Source organism: Ursus arctos, unplaced genomic scaffold (assembly GCF_023065955.2).
Source record: "Ursus arctos isolate Adak ecotype North America unplaced genomic scaffold, UrsArc2.0 scaffold_3, whole genome shotgun sequence".
In the NCBI taxonomy this organism is placed as follows: Eukaryota; Metazoa; Chordata; class Mammalia; order Carnivora; family Ursidae; genus Ursus; species Ursus arctos.
Genome location: NW_026622985.1, coordinates 83,288,910 through 83,305,744, shown reverse-complemented (window position 1 = coordinate 83,305,744; position 16,835 = coordinate 83,288,910). Strand labels below are relative to the sequence as shown.

The window sequence follows — 16,835 nt, the reverse complement described above, 5'->3', positions numbered from 1 at the left end:
ACGTTATGTGACTGTGCTTGGTAAAATACAAAGCGCCACTGATGTGTGGGCTGACACATTATTAGGAACCAAATAAATCATCTGTGAATCACAATATTGTTAGCCCAAAGCCTCCCCCATTCGAAAGTTCCTGAAGATATTTATTCACGAATTGAGGTCAGACCTTTTCTTTATATTCTTAACGGTGCCTGGCACATTAAAAGTGCCCCGGAAAAGCTAAATAATGAGCAGCAGCAAGAGGCAGGCTCTGAAGAGGTCATGGAGGGCAGTTCTCTGCCGTAAAAAACAATTGCTACTAAATTAGCTCACACAAAGAAATGCCTGCTCAAAAATCACTAGGAAAGGACAAATAATAGTTAACAGCAACCCTATTTAGTTCATTTAGTCATTCAACAAATAGTTATTAGACACCTAGTACTTGGCAGGCGGGTTCTAAGCAGCTAGAGATACAGCTGGGAATAAAAGCAACCTCTCCCCTCAGGAAGCTTACATTCTGGTGAGGGAAGCAGGAAATACAAGAGAAATAAACAACACATGCAGGCCAGGAAGAAACAGGTATGGAAAAAAAACAGAAGCCAGAGAGGAGGAGAGAAGTGTATAACACAAGGAGGCCAGAGAAAACCTCTCAGATAAAGATGGCATTTGAAAAGAGTTTTCTAGAAAATGAGGGGGAGAGAGGTGGCACTATCTGGGGAAACAGATTCCAGAAAGAACAGAAGATGCACAGGCCCTGAAGCAGGGTATGTTTGGCCTGCTCATGGTACAAGGGATGGCAAGAAAGTCAATGTGGCTTCAGAGAAGCAAGAGAGGGGACAGTGATAGATCAGGTAAGAAGCTGGGAGCCTGACCAGGTACAGCTTTGTGGACTTTTACTCTAAAAGTGTTCTTTGATGCCACCTGGGGGTTAGCACCCAGGCAAAGAATAACAGCTTTCAGGGCACCTGCCTGGCTCAGTCGGAAAAGCATGCAATTTTTTTTTTTTTAATGATTTTGTGTACTTGAGGGAATTCTTTTTTTTTTATAATTTTTTTTAAAGATTTTATTTATTTATTTGACAGAGATAGAGACAGCCAGCGAGAGAGGGAACACAAGCAGGGGCAGTGGGAGAGGAAGAAGCAGGCTCTTGGCGGAGAAGCCTGATGTGGGGCTCGATCCCATAACACCGGGATCACTCCCTGAGCTGAAGGCAGACGCTTAACGCCTGCGCCACCCAGGCACCCCAAGCATGCAATTCTTGATCTCAGGGTAGTGAGTTCAAACCCCACGTTGAATGTAGAGAAATAATAGAAAAATAAAAACTTAAAAAAAAAAAAAGAATGACAGCTTTCAATCAGTATTTAATAATGAATACTGAATGGCAAATATTCAACAATACTTCAAGTTTCATTTTACATCTATCCAACCACTTCCTAAAAAAGATCAGAGACCATTTGTACAAAAATGTAGATAATAACAAATGAGAAAGTGAAACTAGTTAAGGAGCTACAGGACAAAACGATGCCATACAAATGTAAACACAGGTAAGCTGGGCATGTGGGCAGACACAGTGAATAGGAAATGAGCCCTCAATCTAACTGTGAGGTTCCTAGCCATACAAAAAGGGAAATGTAGCCAGTTAAATCATTCTCATTATCAAAAAGATGGATTCCAGTTCCTCTGTTGAAGAAGCAAACTTTAAGCTACTCCTAAATTCTAAAAGAAATGCTTCACTTAAAACAATAAGGACGACAATATACAAGATAGTGAATAAGGTCCTCAACCACCTTCTAAAAAACAATAAATTTTACATGGTTATTTCTTTTAAGTTCCTTCCAGAACAGAACATTAAAACACAACTTAGACCAAGAGATTGTGACTCTGAACATAGTCCAAGCATGAAGCTTTCCAATGATCCATTCTAATCTAAGAATGGAATTTGTGGAATGTATAGGATGAAATGGATCAAACCATGCTTCATTAATTTCCTCCTCGCAGCAAGCCCTTTGATAGTTCAAGCTGCCCAGACAGCAGTTCTTTGAAGATCATCGACAGTACAAGTTTGGTATTAGAGGGTTAGAAGGGGACTGTTACATATCATAAGCCAGAAAAGCATGTAGAAAGGTTGCCAGCCAATTGTGAAAAATTAACAACCTGCCCAGGGCTCTAGCCTGAGCCTCAAGATCACCTATAGGTAATGACTGTCACTCTGGAGCCATTCTAGGGTATTTTAACAAAGTCATAAGTCTCCAGAGTACCACCTGTTATAGACTAAATTGAGACACACCCTCCTACCACTACCAAATTTCTATTGAAGCACTAAGCCCCAGTGTGACTATTTGGAGATTAGGGTCTCTAAAGGAGGTCATATGAAATACAACTGGTGTCCTTATAAGCAGAGAAAGAGACACGAAAGAGCCCTCTCTCTCCACACACTCACAGAGGAAAGGCCATTTAAGGACACAGCAAGAAGGTGGCCATCTACAAGCCAGGAAGAGAGGCCTTGCCAGAAACCAAGCCGGACTGGTACCTTGATCTTGGACTTCCAGCCTCCAGAATGGTGAGAAAACAGATTTCTGTTTAAGCCACCCAACCTGTGGTGTTTCGTTACAGCAGCTCGAGCAGACTTATACACCACCCTATAAAACACAGGCAGTATTATTTTGCTTGGCTAAAATCTCAAGGCAGACGTTATCGGTCACACCCCTTAGCCAGAGCAACATAGATTCTCAGCAAATCCTCAAGAATTAACTGCCTAATACAGCCTCAGATAACTAAACTAATTAACCTGCTATAAGAAATATTTAATGTAATACACCTGAATTTTGGTGACACCTCCAGAACAATTAGCATCTGAAAACAGTTAATTCACTTAATTGTCTACTAAGGGCATTCCTTGTTGGTATCCAGTGACCTCTCCTCCAGGAATAATAAAGATTAACAAAACAATTAACGTAAATCTCTTCAAACAACTCAGAAAACCTAATTACAAGTAAGGTCCCACATATCCAAAAATCCTTATCAGGAAACTACAGCTCTACAAAGCTCAATATACAGGAGGAATCAAATCTCAGTGATACCCTTTCTGGGAAATACCCAGGATAGGCCTCTTACAGAAACCTGAGGTCCCCAAGCCCCTGCACTTTTTACTCATCAGGCATCTGAACCCCTCAACCAGTACCACCTTCTCTCATTAGGGCAATTCTAATGAATTTTTTTAGTCACATAATGGAAAGAGCACCAGACAAGGGGTCCTCTTTATTTACAAAATATTCTAACACATTATCATTAGGCAAAAATTGAGTATTTTTAAACCCAAATACACAAGGGTTAACTAGTTTCAGACCCTCACTCCAAGTAGGAAAAAAGCTACTAGCTCACTGAACTCTAAAATACTCCTTTCTGTTACTGATCCCAACACAGGAACAAAACATCTAGAGCATACATGATTCTTGAAAATATGGATCCATTTTCTTTACTAAACTGCTTTTAGATTACACTATCAGATCTACATAGCCCTTATTTCAAAGTGTGAGAGACAGATTTTCTTTTCCTTTAAAGCATGGAACAGCCAACCTAAGAAATGCCTGACAGTAACAGGTCAGCAGGGAAACTAAAGACAGGTGAACAAGTCTAGGGGTACCTGAGTGGCTCAGTCGTTATGTGTCTACCTTTGGTTCAGGTCATGATCCCAGGATCCTGGCTCCCTGCTCAGGGGGGGAGTCTGCCCCCCCCCCACCTCCTGCTCATGCATGCATGCACCCGTGCACATACTTTCGCTCAAATACTTTTTTAAAAAGACAGTTCTAGATATGAGTATAAATCCAAACTAAAGGAAGGAAAAGAGATCACTAAGAATATAAACACTAACAAGTTGAGAAGGATCTTCAAAGCCTTTTCTACTAAGCAGAGCACTTTGTATATGATGATTCATCTACAAATGCTTCTAATGAATTATTTAAAAAAATGAGACCCTCATAATTCTGAGTTTGCATGGAAAAAAACACACATTAAATGAGATGTGTATCACTATATAATCACATAAGATATGGCTTCACTCAAAGCATAACTGAATCTACATTACACTTTTTAATCCGATTTTATTATATTCAATTATACACTGCGACTGCTTGTTTCTTAATTATGTCTTATTAGATCCCACAAAATTCAAGATAATCCCGTCCCAATTGATAACAATCCATGATGACAAGTCCCTCTGAAAAACTTTTCTGATGCATAAAAACAACATCCCTTAATTCACTACAAAGATTCATTTAATATCAAGTGACAGTAAACAATTTCTGCTTTAAAGTCAATTGAAAATTCACTGGTGTCTTGCTTCAGACAGCACTTAGGGCCAATTACTACACCCAACACATGCAGCTATTCAATATTTCAATTAACTCAGTCATACAAAATACTTCTGGGGACCAAAAGCTCTGAGTCTTGTAACCAACAGAGAAGGCCATTATCTAAAATTAAGTAAAATCAGCCTCACTGAGCATAAAACTGAGTCCAGGATTGACAGAGTCAATTTAAAACCTACCCCCTACCCTTCCTTAACTGAGGCTACCTCTTTTCCCATTTCCATTTGAAGGTCCACATCCTCCTTAAAGCCTTCTCCACAGTGATCTTAGTTTTCATCTCCAGGGGAATGTTTTAGTTACTACAACACATTTGTTCATATTAAAGGTGTAGGCTACTCCCTAATGTGGAGCTTCCAGTGAGTTCCTCAGAAATCTCATTTTAGAAGACAATAGTAGGTGTTGCATGGTACTAGGCTATCTTGGAAATTCTAGATTACACAAATTGAAGCAAGTTTCTTAACTGCAGACATCCAGGAGACTTTACTATGTTCATGTGCCGGGTGTCCCGGGAGGGAGGGCAGAAGCTGGGTGGACAAGACGTGAAGATTACGCAGTATTTCTTAGATTTATTCATCTATAGACCCTTGTAATTCAAGACGAAAGTCCCAACACATAAAGGACTGGCTACTAAAAAGACCAGAACTCATTTCATGGCTTGAAAGCAGTTAAGTATGTAAGTAGCAGCAGAGTGGAAGACTATAGAGGGAGCAGAGCTCAGCACTGCAGACTGCAAAATGCAAGCACAGCCTGGAAATCTCCAAATGCAAGCAAAAACAAAAAGCACAACAAAACCACCACCAACAAAAACAATCTAAATGCTGTGCTGCCCAAAGAAAACCAATCACGGGCTATACGAGAGCTCAGGCTACACGGAGCAATACTACCACAGGCAAACAGACAAACAAAAAAAACTGTATTTAAAAAAAAATACATGAACAGATGCGAAATAGTTCCAAAGCATTTCTAGTAGTTCTGAAGGAAAAGTCCCTGGAAAAAATACCATATGAAGTGAAAGCGTTTTGCTGTTTAATTTAAATACTCTGCAAAACACCGCAAAACGTGGAAGGCCATTAGGGCCAAGATACCTAGCTCACTTTCGAGCCTTTATACAGCATATCTGATTACCTTCTTCTCCCTCCTGTGCATATGCAACTGATGAAATCTGACCAATGAAAATGAATCTTTAAACATATTTTTCAAAATATGAGGCACTGACAGACTTCTGCTTCTGGTCTAGATGAAATAACTGGGACTGGATTTGCCCGAGCATCTGAAAGTAACAACAACCCCCCGAAAAAATGATTTCGAAACCTTAAACATTAAGGAGTTTGCAGGGCAGGTGATGGAGAGGAAAGAACTACAGAGCACTCTGGAGACTGTAGAAGGGCTCCCTTCAAGCTTCAGCTCAATATCATCAGTGAGAGCCTGTGAGAAAACTACTCAAGGCCAGAAAAAGAACCACCAGTAAGGATCAGTGGGTGCAATTATCTGAAATCACACACAGCCAGAGGAGAAAATCTCATGGTTCACAGAGCATTGGGTGGAGTACTCAGAAGGATTTTGCCATAGTAGGGAAACAAAATTGGCCCTAAACCAAATGCTGCTCTGCCCCCAGGAGCAAAATTTAAAATAAGACCTGAAAGGATCACAGCTTCCAAGTAACTTAACCAAATCCTAAAACAAAATTCAGGAATATTTCCAAGAAAACAAAGACATCCGCTATCAGTACCCAATAAGGTAAAATTACAAAATCTAGTATCCAAAACGTATGAAAGGCATGTAAAAAAAAGGGGGGACAGATATTAATCAACTGAAACTAACCCAAAAATGACACAAGAAGACAAAATTAGTAAACAAGAACATTAAAATTATTATTAATGCCTGTATTTCATAGTCTCAAGAAGCTACAGGAAAGACTAAATGTGCAAGGAGAGCTATTAAAGATTTTTTCTTAAAAGACCAAATCAGGGGCGCCTGGGTGGCACAGTCGTTAAGCGTCTGCCTTCGGCTCAGGGCGTGATCCCAGCGTTCTGGGATCGAGCCCCACATCAGGCTCCTCAGCTAGGAGCCTACTTCTTCCTCTCCCACTCCCCCTACTTGTGTTCCCTCTCTTGCTGGCTGTCTCTGTCAAATAAATAAATAAAATCCCTAAAAAAAAAAAAAAAAAAAGACCAAATCAAACTTCCAGAGCTCAAAACTACAATCTAATAAAAATTACATTACATAGGATTAACAACAGATTGGAAACTGCAGAAAAGATGAATGAATTTGAAGACATGGTAATAATAGACTAGAGGGAAAAACATCAGCATTCAGTGAGGTGTGGGACTTGAAGTGCCTAAAATACTTAGATAAATCTGACCAACAATATGTAAGACTTACACATTGAAATCTATTTAAAAACTGCTGAAAGAAATTAAAGAATTAAATGAAGAGATACATCTGCTCAGGGATAAGACGACTCAATATGGCTAAGATGTCAATTCTCCCATATTAATCTGTACATTCAGAGCAATGCCAACCAAAATCCCAGAAGGTTTTACTGTAGAAATTTACTAGCTAATTCAAAAACTGATAGGGGAAAAAAATAAGATAAAACTGATGCGGAATTAAATGCAAAGGACCTAGAATAAGCAAAATAACTTTTTTTTTTTTAAGTAGGCTTGGGGCCTGAACTCACAACACTGAGGTCAAGACCTGAGCCAAAATCAAGAGTCGGATGCTCAACTGACTGAATCACCCCAGCGCCCCATCCAAAACAACTTTTAAAAAGTAGGGTACAGGTGGAGAGGATACACTGTCTTCAAGACTTATAAAAGCAACAATCAAGACTGTGTGGGACTGTCATCAAGATAAACAGATGAGTGAAACAGACTAGAGAATCAAGAAATAGACCCACATCCCTCAACTGATTTTTGACAGATATGCAAAAGAAACTCAGCGAAGCAAGCATAATCTGTTTAATGAATGGTGTTGGAACACAGGATACCCCTGCACAAAAAAATGAACTGGAAAAAAAAGGACAGGGATGCTGTAAGTGTTCATCTCTATCTTACGTGGGTGGTGGTTGCACAGGTAAAAATTCATCAAGCCAGGGGCGCCTGGGTGGCACAGCGGTTGGGCGTCTGCCTTCGGCTCAGGGCGTGATCCCGGCGTTATGGGATCGAGCCCCGCCATCAGGCTCTTCTGCTGTGAGCCTGCTTCTTCCTCTCCTACTCCCCCTGCTTGTGTTCCCTCTCTCGCTGGCTGTCTCTATCTCTGTCAAATAAATAAATAAAATCTTTAAAAAAAAAAAAATTCATCAAGCCATATACTTAATATACGTGCACTTTACTATATGTACGTATACCTCAAAAATGCAGACAAAGTCAGCATATAAATTAGCATATAGAGGGACTCCTGGCTGGCTTAGTCAATAGAGCATGCAACTCTTGAACTTGGAGTTGTGAGTTCAAGCCCCACACTGGGGGTACAGATTACTTAAAAATAAGTTGGCATATAGACGAAGCTCCTGTATTTATTTAAAAAATAATATTTTTTGTTTGAAATTTAAAAATTTCTATCTATCCACCCAACATCTCATACACACACACACACACACACATACACTCAGAGACACAGCAATGTCTGGAATTAGATTCAGTTAATACCAATGACAGTAACTTACAAAGGATAAAGTTTGGAATAATCACATCTCCCTGCATTTCCATTGTTTGAATTCTTTATAATGAATGTGTATTATTTTTATAACAGTAATTTTTTTAAAACTGGAAGCAAAGTTATTAATAGCGTTTAATTCTGGGTAAAGAGAATATGAGAGTTTATATTTTCTTCTCTGTAATTTTCTCTTAATTAAAAAAAAATTTTTTTAAAAATATTTACATAACTCCAAAGACTATATAGCAACATGAAAAAATTTTTGTTATGCTAAAAAAAATGTTGTTATAATTACAACTATTAAACTTACGTACACACCTAGACAAGATCCACACAAAAACCTCAACAAGGAAAATAGGTAATATTTGGGAAATGAGATTGTTTGACTGGTTTCTTTTTTATGACTTTTTTTTTAACAAGTTTTTGTGACACAAAAATGGGGAAGATGCAATGACAAGGTGCACAGGAAGACAATGAAATGCATGGAATGTTGCTGAGGATGCCACATATGTACAACAATGGAGAAGAGAGATTATCTTTTCCATAAATGGTGCCGGAACAACTGAACATCCACCTGCAAAAAAAATGACTCTAGACACAGATCTCGTAGCCTTCACAAAAATTAACTTGAACTGGATAACAGTCCTAAGTACAAGACAAAATATGAAACTCCCAGAAGTTACCACTGGAGGAAATTTAGATGATCTTGGGCATGGCACAGACTTTTTAGATTACAACGCCAAAGACATGACCCATGACAGAAATCCTTGATGATTCATTAAAAGTACAAACTTCTGCTCTGGGAAGGACTCAGTCGAGAGAATGAGAAGACAAGCCACAGACTGGGAGAAAATATTTGCAAAACGTATATATCCACATACATCCAGCTATAACATACAACTAAATGACAGGGAGACAAATACTCCCCTCTTACTCACAACGGACTTTAACAAAGACAATCATCAAAAGCATCCAGTTTCTGGCCAGGGCTTGGGAAACCAGGTGAGCGAATACACCACTTGTGGGAGCGAAAATGACCATCTTTCTGGAGGACATTTTGACTCTGTCAAAGTCCAAAATGTGAAGATACCCGGACGCAGCTATTCCCCTGCCACTGCTGTGATTTTATACCACAAATCTACTCCCTGACATACAGGAATGCTCACTGCAATATATTTTAAACAGAAGATTAAAAAAGAAGAAGAAGAAAAAAGAACTTAAGTGTTATAAAAGGGGGGGAGAGGGACTACCAGTGAAATAGATTATGGTGTATCCATATGACAGAATGCTACATAGCCACTAAAAAGATTGAGGTAGATTAGTATGTGCTGCTAGAAAAGATTTCCAAAATAAAGAAAAACAAGCAAATGAATAAAGGGTCCAAAATACACATAGTATGATCCCATTTGTTTAAATAATGTAGAATTTTAACGAATATTTCTTAAGTATATACAAATTCATAAGTATTATATGTTAATATATTAAAGAACATATATTCTTATTTAAAGATTATACATCCACACATACTTAAATATAGTTTTCTATTTCTCCAAAGGAACCAAAGGACACTTCACAGAGGTACACCAGGAAAGAGATGAACAGAGTGAAAAGTCTTCATTTTTTATTTTGTTCCTCTTGAAATATTTGAATTTTCTAAATACATAACTAAATTTTAAAAATTATATATGCGATTTTAGGAAATCACATATATGATTTTTTTTTAATGGCAAAAAGGGTTATGTAGACAAAGAGATCCTAGGCCTTTCAATTTGCTGGTTTATAACCTTTCTGTCTTTGACCTAATAAATGTTTTATACTTTGTTTATATTTCATGTTTTACATGCACACGTAAGCATACATCTATTTAAATCTAGCTCTTGTGGCTGACTCAAAAATTATCAATAATTACCATCTTAATTCAGCTACACAAGATTTCTCGGGTACAAAGTGAACATTCTGACGACTGGAATCAAACATTCAAGCCAAACCAGAAAGGATATCTCTGACAGAAAATTAACATCATATCCTGGTTGCTATCCGGTGAATATTACAATCAAGTTTCTAACCAGAGAAGAAGCAGATCCTGAAAAGAAATGAACATCTGTGTGTGTTCTCTAAGCCAAACTGTGTTAGCCCTTCCCATACGCTCTTAATTTTCCCCCCAAACCATAAATCATATTATTATCCCGTTTTACAAAGGAGGGACTAGACACAGTGGTCTGAAGCAACTGGTCCAAGGTAACTCTACATGGGTAACACAATCCAGTAAGTGTCTACTAACTATACCTCAACTCCCTCCAAACACTATGACCATACCGATCCACTGTTAAGTAGTGGCTTGAAAAAAACCTGACTCTATCACCCAACATTACACCTCTCTGCCTCAAAGTCTTCAGGAAATCCCAACATTAAAAATTACACATGAGGTTAGAAACTAAGACGTGGGTTCCCAAGATACTCATTCTTCATGTTTAGCAGGAAAAAAGGGGGAATTATTTTGCCCCTTCTATCAACACATGCTGTCAGATGTCCCAGGACCTCGAGGAGAAAAAAAAAGTGTTTAGTCTCCAGACAGCCTAGCGGTAATTTTCAAACAGTACTGCATTCCCAGTGCCAAGATGCCCCAGGGTACAAAGAAAGCAGAAACCCGAAAAACCATAATGAGACAGGCTCAGATGAAGAGAAGAGGTGTTACTGGAAACAACACTAACCACCTAACACAACTTCGGGGACTCTGCTCCAAACAGAGTGACCACGTTCCTTTCTGCCACAAACTGTGTCATGGACCTCAAAGCTGTTTGTTCAAAGCCCTGATCAAAGCCTGGACCCCTTCAACAAAGCTTGCTTTGAATTAAATATGGGGCTGACCAAAACACTCTCTGAGGAGGAAGGGAATTTAACAGGTGTCTACAATAAAGGATTTTCTAAGTTTTTGAAATTCCAACTTCTGTGAAGACATGAAAGTTGATGAAAACGTGAGCCTTCAACTGCCTTCAATCCTCCTTGACATCTGTAACCAGAGTCTGTCTACAAAAGCTCTGCTCTGAGGTTTCAATAAGGTCGCCTAAAGTCACAGCCAAAGTTTGTCTTCCCAATTAAATGGTCTATTAAAGGCCAACTTATAAAGAGAAGAGAGTCAACATTTAATTGGAAAGCAAATCACCTAACAGTAAGTGGTAGACACATTTCCCAATTAAAAACCTGACAAGAACTCACAAAAATAAAACAGCATCTCCAAAATGCCATCTTGCTTATTCCCCATTTAGAAAGGCTGCCTGCTCCGATTTCACACCAAACAAAAGGTTAGGGGGGAAAAATCAATAGAAAAGTAGGAAAATGCTGTGTGTGCACGCACACGTGTAAAACTGTCCAAATTTACATCAGCAGGTGATCGCAACTCTGTCCACCCAATTAGCTCCATTTTAAAGGGCCAGTGGCAAGACTTCAAACCAAAAGCTGCTTCAAACCAAAGCCTCTGACAGACTCGGTCCCAAGCACTGTCCATCTCCTCATCAAAGCCCCACTTCCCAGCCTGAGGACCTCTTCTGCAATACCCCGGGAGTCCACCCTTTGAAACATCCGGTAGTCCGATAATATTTTTATTCAATACTTTTTAAAAGGGTTAAGAATTTCATTTATGAGTCTCAAGGTACTTAAATACCCATCCACCAAACGTAACATTTTCACTACAGTACACTAGACTTCTTGAAACTGTTTTTTATTTTTAAATGCTTTAAAGTGATGGACGCTCACAGTAGCAAAATAGTTATTATTTAACTGTTTGGTACCACAGCTGGAAATAGTGACGAGATTTGGCTAGTCCCCATGTCTATACTTACTGTGTCCTTAGGTCGAACCCTGATCTACCTGTTGTTTTCTTATCTAGTGTTAAAAGACGACTAACAATAAATGCTGTTTCCAGTCACAGAAGTAGCTTTAAATATATATGATGTGTTATGCTAGTACATAATAAGGTACAGAAATGACTTTTAAAAAAGATTTATTTATTTGAGAGAAAGAGCACACGCTCGTGTGCACAGGCGTGTGCACACGTGGGGTGGGGGGGGGGAGAATCCCAAGCAGATTCCCCACTGAGCACAGACTCACAACCCTGAGATTACAACCTGAGCCAAAACCAAGAGTCGGACGCTTAACTGAGCCACCCAGGCGCCCCTAGAAATGACTTTTTTAAGGTATCTGAGCAAAAGAACCAAGAGAGAATTTTTAATATTCACTATTCAAAAAAGAAAACAACAGCTCAATGATACAAAAAGATAAATAAAGCTAAATTAATCAAACTTTTCAAAGTATTATCACTGACAAGTCAGTTATTTTAGGGTGACAAAATGACAGGTCCAAGGAAACATAAAAGAGAACTGGCATGTATCAGATATATCTTCAAGGAGGCTCAGATTTTATAAACATGAGCCTAAAATGGATTCCGGAAAGTTCTGGTCTTTGAGAGAGAATCTGAAAAGATGTTAAAGAGAAGAGGTAATCCACGTTTTACATGAAGAATTAATCATGAAGACAATGTTGCAAGAAGGGGTAACACAAAGAATACAAACTGAACAGAGAGACAAAGCAGCAACTTCAGAGTCAGAGAACAATTTACTAACAAGAAATATACATTCCCCATTCTTTTTTTCCCTCAGTTTTAGTGACTATAACTGACATATAACACCATAGTCGTTTGAAGTGTACAACATGGTTTAATATATTGTGTATATTGCAAAATGATTACAATAGGTGAGTTAACATGCACCCATCTCACATAGTTACAATTTCTTTTTCTTGTAATGAGAACATTTAAGATCTACTCTCTGAGCAACTACATTTCCCATTCTATTCCCCTCTGAAGTACTCTCCCCTGCTTCTCTCCACCCAAACACCGAAGTAATACTACCATTCTCCTCTCATTAACTGCCACTGTTCATGAAATTTAAACCACTGCAAAAATTTAAACCACTGTTCAAAAGCACATCAGGGAGGAAACAAGGAGAGAGAGCCGGCAACGCTCTCACGCCAACCCCACAATTTTCCTGTGACTCAAAGAAATATTGAAATATAAACATTAACACTCAAGAAGCAACAACATACAGTCTTAAATAAGGTCGTACGTAACCATGAACTCTAATCCTTACTAAACTTGCCCAGGACGCTAGACCTGGACACTCCATTATACCATGCTAGTTAACAGATGTAATAAAGGTATTATTCAAGTGGTCTGAGGTGATCAAGGAAAAGGAAGAAAAATGAAAAACATTAACGCACAAGAGAATTCAGCATAAAAATTGTGTAGGCCTAAATCATGGTGATACATGAAGGCAATACAGATGAGCCTAACTAAGAGAAGAATGAATAACCACAAAATCATATTCCACACCACCCAGTGGGAGAGTCCCCCTGAAGAACAAAGGAACAGTCAACCAAAGGCAATGTGTTTCTGAATCAGCATCAGTTAAAAACAAAACAAAAGGAAAAAAAACTTTAGTTTGGTTTTGGTTTTTATGCTTTTTTCAAATGTAGGGCATTTAGAACTAATATAATTGGCATTTAAAGAAAACTGATACACACTGGAAAAGAAATGGGTAAAGCCTACAGAATCATAAATGCACAGCTGAAATGGTACATTTATATACAGCTATTACCTTCCCTAACCCCCACTCCACTTCCCCACTCCTTCTTCTGGATTCCCATATTTCACTCGTCTGTTTCCAGTCTTACGTCATAGTTTTTACATCCATATTTTATCCCTCAAGTGAATTCTCAAGGGTAACATCATGTCTGATTCGTCTTTGCAGAACTCAAGGCATCCACTCCTTTGTTCAACAAGTATTTAAGTATGTATTAAGTCCCAGGCACCAAATACAAACTGGCACTAAATACATAGCTGAAGTGAGTGTTGACTATAAGGCAGAAAAAATAAACAAGTTCAAAAAGGAATCCAAATAAATTCATATATTGTAGCTCCACAAAGGATTAAGATGGGATGCTACCAATATTCTAGTTGGGAGTTTTAGTATCATGAAACAAACATCTACGCTGCCTGTATTGTCACAAGAATGTGGGTCCACACTAGACAAGCGTTCCCTTTGCATGGCCTACCAAATTTATTAAGCATTTCCACACAGAGAAGAATTATCATCTTAGTTCTTAAAAAAAAAAAAAGTAATGATTTCATAACCTTAAACTAGAGGCCCCTAAATAACACCCAAGAGATGGGTATTTATCAGTCCATGAATGATAGACTGCTTCAAAATTCAATCTATTCATACCTTCAAGCCCTTACAATACCCCTACCAGGTACTGTTGAGGCTGGGTTTTAAAAAATCATCAGGAGATTGCAGGGGCACTCCTAGAATTCAACTAGAAGTTTAGCATGGGGGGGGGGGGGTTAGGAGGAGGGAGCTTTACTTTATGAAAAATACCTGAGTTGAAATTCAAATGTCAACAACGTAAAAACGTGTTATAATACATTTTATTCAGGTTGTTATCACTTCCTGTATCATCCTTAATGATGTCTGAAAGGATTCCCCTACTTTTAATGTATTTCACATTTTTAAAAAAGGAGCCCCTAAAAGGTCCACTACTCCCACTCCCACCATACATATTCTGGGAAAATAACGTGCATAGAAGATAATTCGAAAGTTGTTTTGTTTTGAAGGAACAGACCGGGATAGGGAGGCAGAACAAAAATCGAAAACGACTGTATGCCTTCCAATCCACAGCTCTTCTACAAGCTCACTACAGGCTCTTGTATTGGAGGCTGTGGCCATTCACAGGTGGTTGGAGGTGTCCGAAGTGTGAGAACACAACCTGCAACTCGTGACAGTAGTCCCCGGACTTCAGGGCCTTACACCCAGAAATCCAGGAAACAAGGCGCCTTCCCCAAGTGGGCGCTGCTGAAGGCAATCCGTAAGTAAACGCTGTATGAATAAATGGACACACCTGGCTTTCTCTACCAAGCCCCAAACAGCGTGCTTCTAGGGCCCAGGGACCCTAATGGAAAGCTCAGGTCCTAAAGAAAAGATAGCGAGGCGGGGCTCCTCCCTCTAGCCCAACCCCAGAGAAAAAGGGGGAACTGCGGGGGCCCTTGGGAGGGGCTGGGGGGGAGGCAAGGAGGAAGGGGGAGGGGTCGGCAAGGTGGAACCCAGCTAACCCTTCTCCCTTCCGAAGCGGAGGTCGAGCCTCTGCCCGCTGCCCCCAGTCCCCTGACCCTGCCTCCTGCCTCCCTCACCTGATCACAGAGATGAGAAGCCCCGAGGGGTCTTTGCTTTTGCTGACTGTGCTTCTGTATTTCCCACCAGCTGCTTCTGCCGCCATCTTGGTAGCGGGCGGAGGGGGAGAACCGGTGGGCAAGAAGGGCCAAAGCGAACGTAAACTCTGTAATTGACCTCGCTGGGCAGTAACCAATGGAAGAAGAGAAGTTCAGAGACGCGGAACTGGACAGTCCAATCGCTGAAGTAAGGAGGCGGGACTGAGGCCGCAAGTTTCAAGGTCCCGCACGCGCTCTAAGCACTCTGGGAATTGTAGTTTTCTACCTGGGAGCACAGGCAAATTAAACCAGTGGCAACTTGGTTAAGTGTCCTAATGACTGTCTGATTTGTATTTATTCTGATCTGGTGTGGGTTCCCCCGCCCCCGTTTCCTTGTTTTTAGATTTTTATCATGTTTTTAATCAAATTTATCTTACAATGCCAAAAAGTGTATATAGGGGCGTGTATTTATATGGGGGGTGGGGAATAATGTCTATGAGTAAAATTTTACTTTAAACACAAATGGTTTAAAAAAATTTAATACTTCGTCGGGGTTTCATAGGTAGCAAAGCAGCTCCCTCGTCGCGATCTCTTGAAAGTCAGCCCTTGACACACACAAAAAAGAAAATTTTAAATTGATAAATAAATAAAAATTCAATAAAATGTGAAAACAAGACACGGAAATGCTGCTTATTCTCTAAAACTAGATGTTTCTACATGCGTTTTATGGTGAGTTCAGTTATCTTCCAGTGTGGCTGTATCTCCAGTTAATCCTAAAAAAAATACCTGCAAAAACATGCAAATTGGATATTGACATAAAGACCAAAAAGCAAAACTCACCAAATTGCAGATTTTTTTCTTCCCAAGCTAAATAAAATATACATAGTAATAATTTTACTTGTGCTTTATTAATATGTTTACTGGTAAGTTTTTAATTTCTTGCATTTGACTCTACTGCCTTAGTCATTAATTCAGAACATGAAATAAATAAGAAACAAAGATTAGTGTGTGTATGAAAAGCATAAATCAAGGAAGAAGAAAATAAATATGAAATAGGAGGAAGGATACTGCTTAGTAGCAGTAAAGATTTAAAGAAATTCAGAGATGAAGAGAACGCACATTCAGAGGTTCTGGAGTTGTAGAGTAGCAGACACAGAATACATCAATTACTTTTACTGAAACAACATAGAAGTATTAAATTGTAGGACACCCATATATGAAACTGTAACATATAGCCACTGGAAATCATAATTTTAATGGCTTTTAATGAAAGTGAGATATTCATGGTATAAGTACAAAAAGCAGGCTATAAAGTTCAATGACTTACATACAGAGAGAAAAGTAATTGGCCCTAGTGGCTAAGAATGCAAGCAGTAGGAAAAAACCATGATCATTGCAGTTAATGCAGGAAAAAAATCTTTTGACAAAATCCAACACCCTTTTCACAATGAAACATTCAGAAAACTAGAAATGGAAGGGAACTTCTTCAACACAATAAAGAATATTTATTTAAAAACACATACTTACGTCATACTCAATGGTGAAAAGCTGAAAGCTATCCAGCTATGATCAGGCAC

The 16,835-nt window shown here is 39.1% G+C and overlaps 1 protein-coding gene across 1 annotated transcript in view; it reads right to left on the bottom strand.

Moving 5' to 3' along the window:
* Positions 1-15,389, bottom strand: part of EXOC4 (exocyst complex component 4) — a 722,726-nt gene extending 707,337 nt beyond the window's left edge. The window contains exon 1 of the mRNA XM_026511236.4: positions 15,241-15,389. Coding sequence (XP_026367021.1) covers positions 15,241-15,326 — 86 coding nt within the window. The 5' untranslated portion in view covers positions 15,327-15,389. The remainder of the gene's footprint in view (positions 1-15,240) is intronic.
* Positions 15,390-16,835: the final 1,446 nt, after the last annotated feature.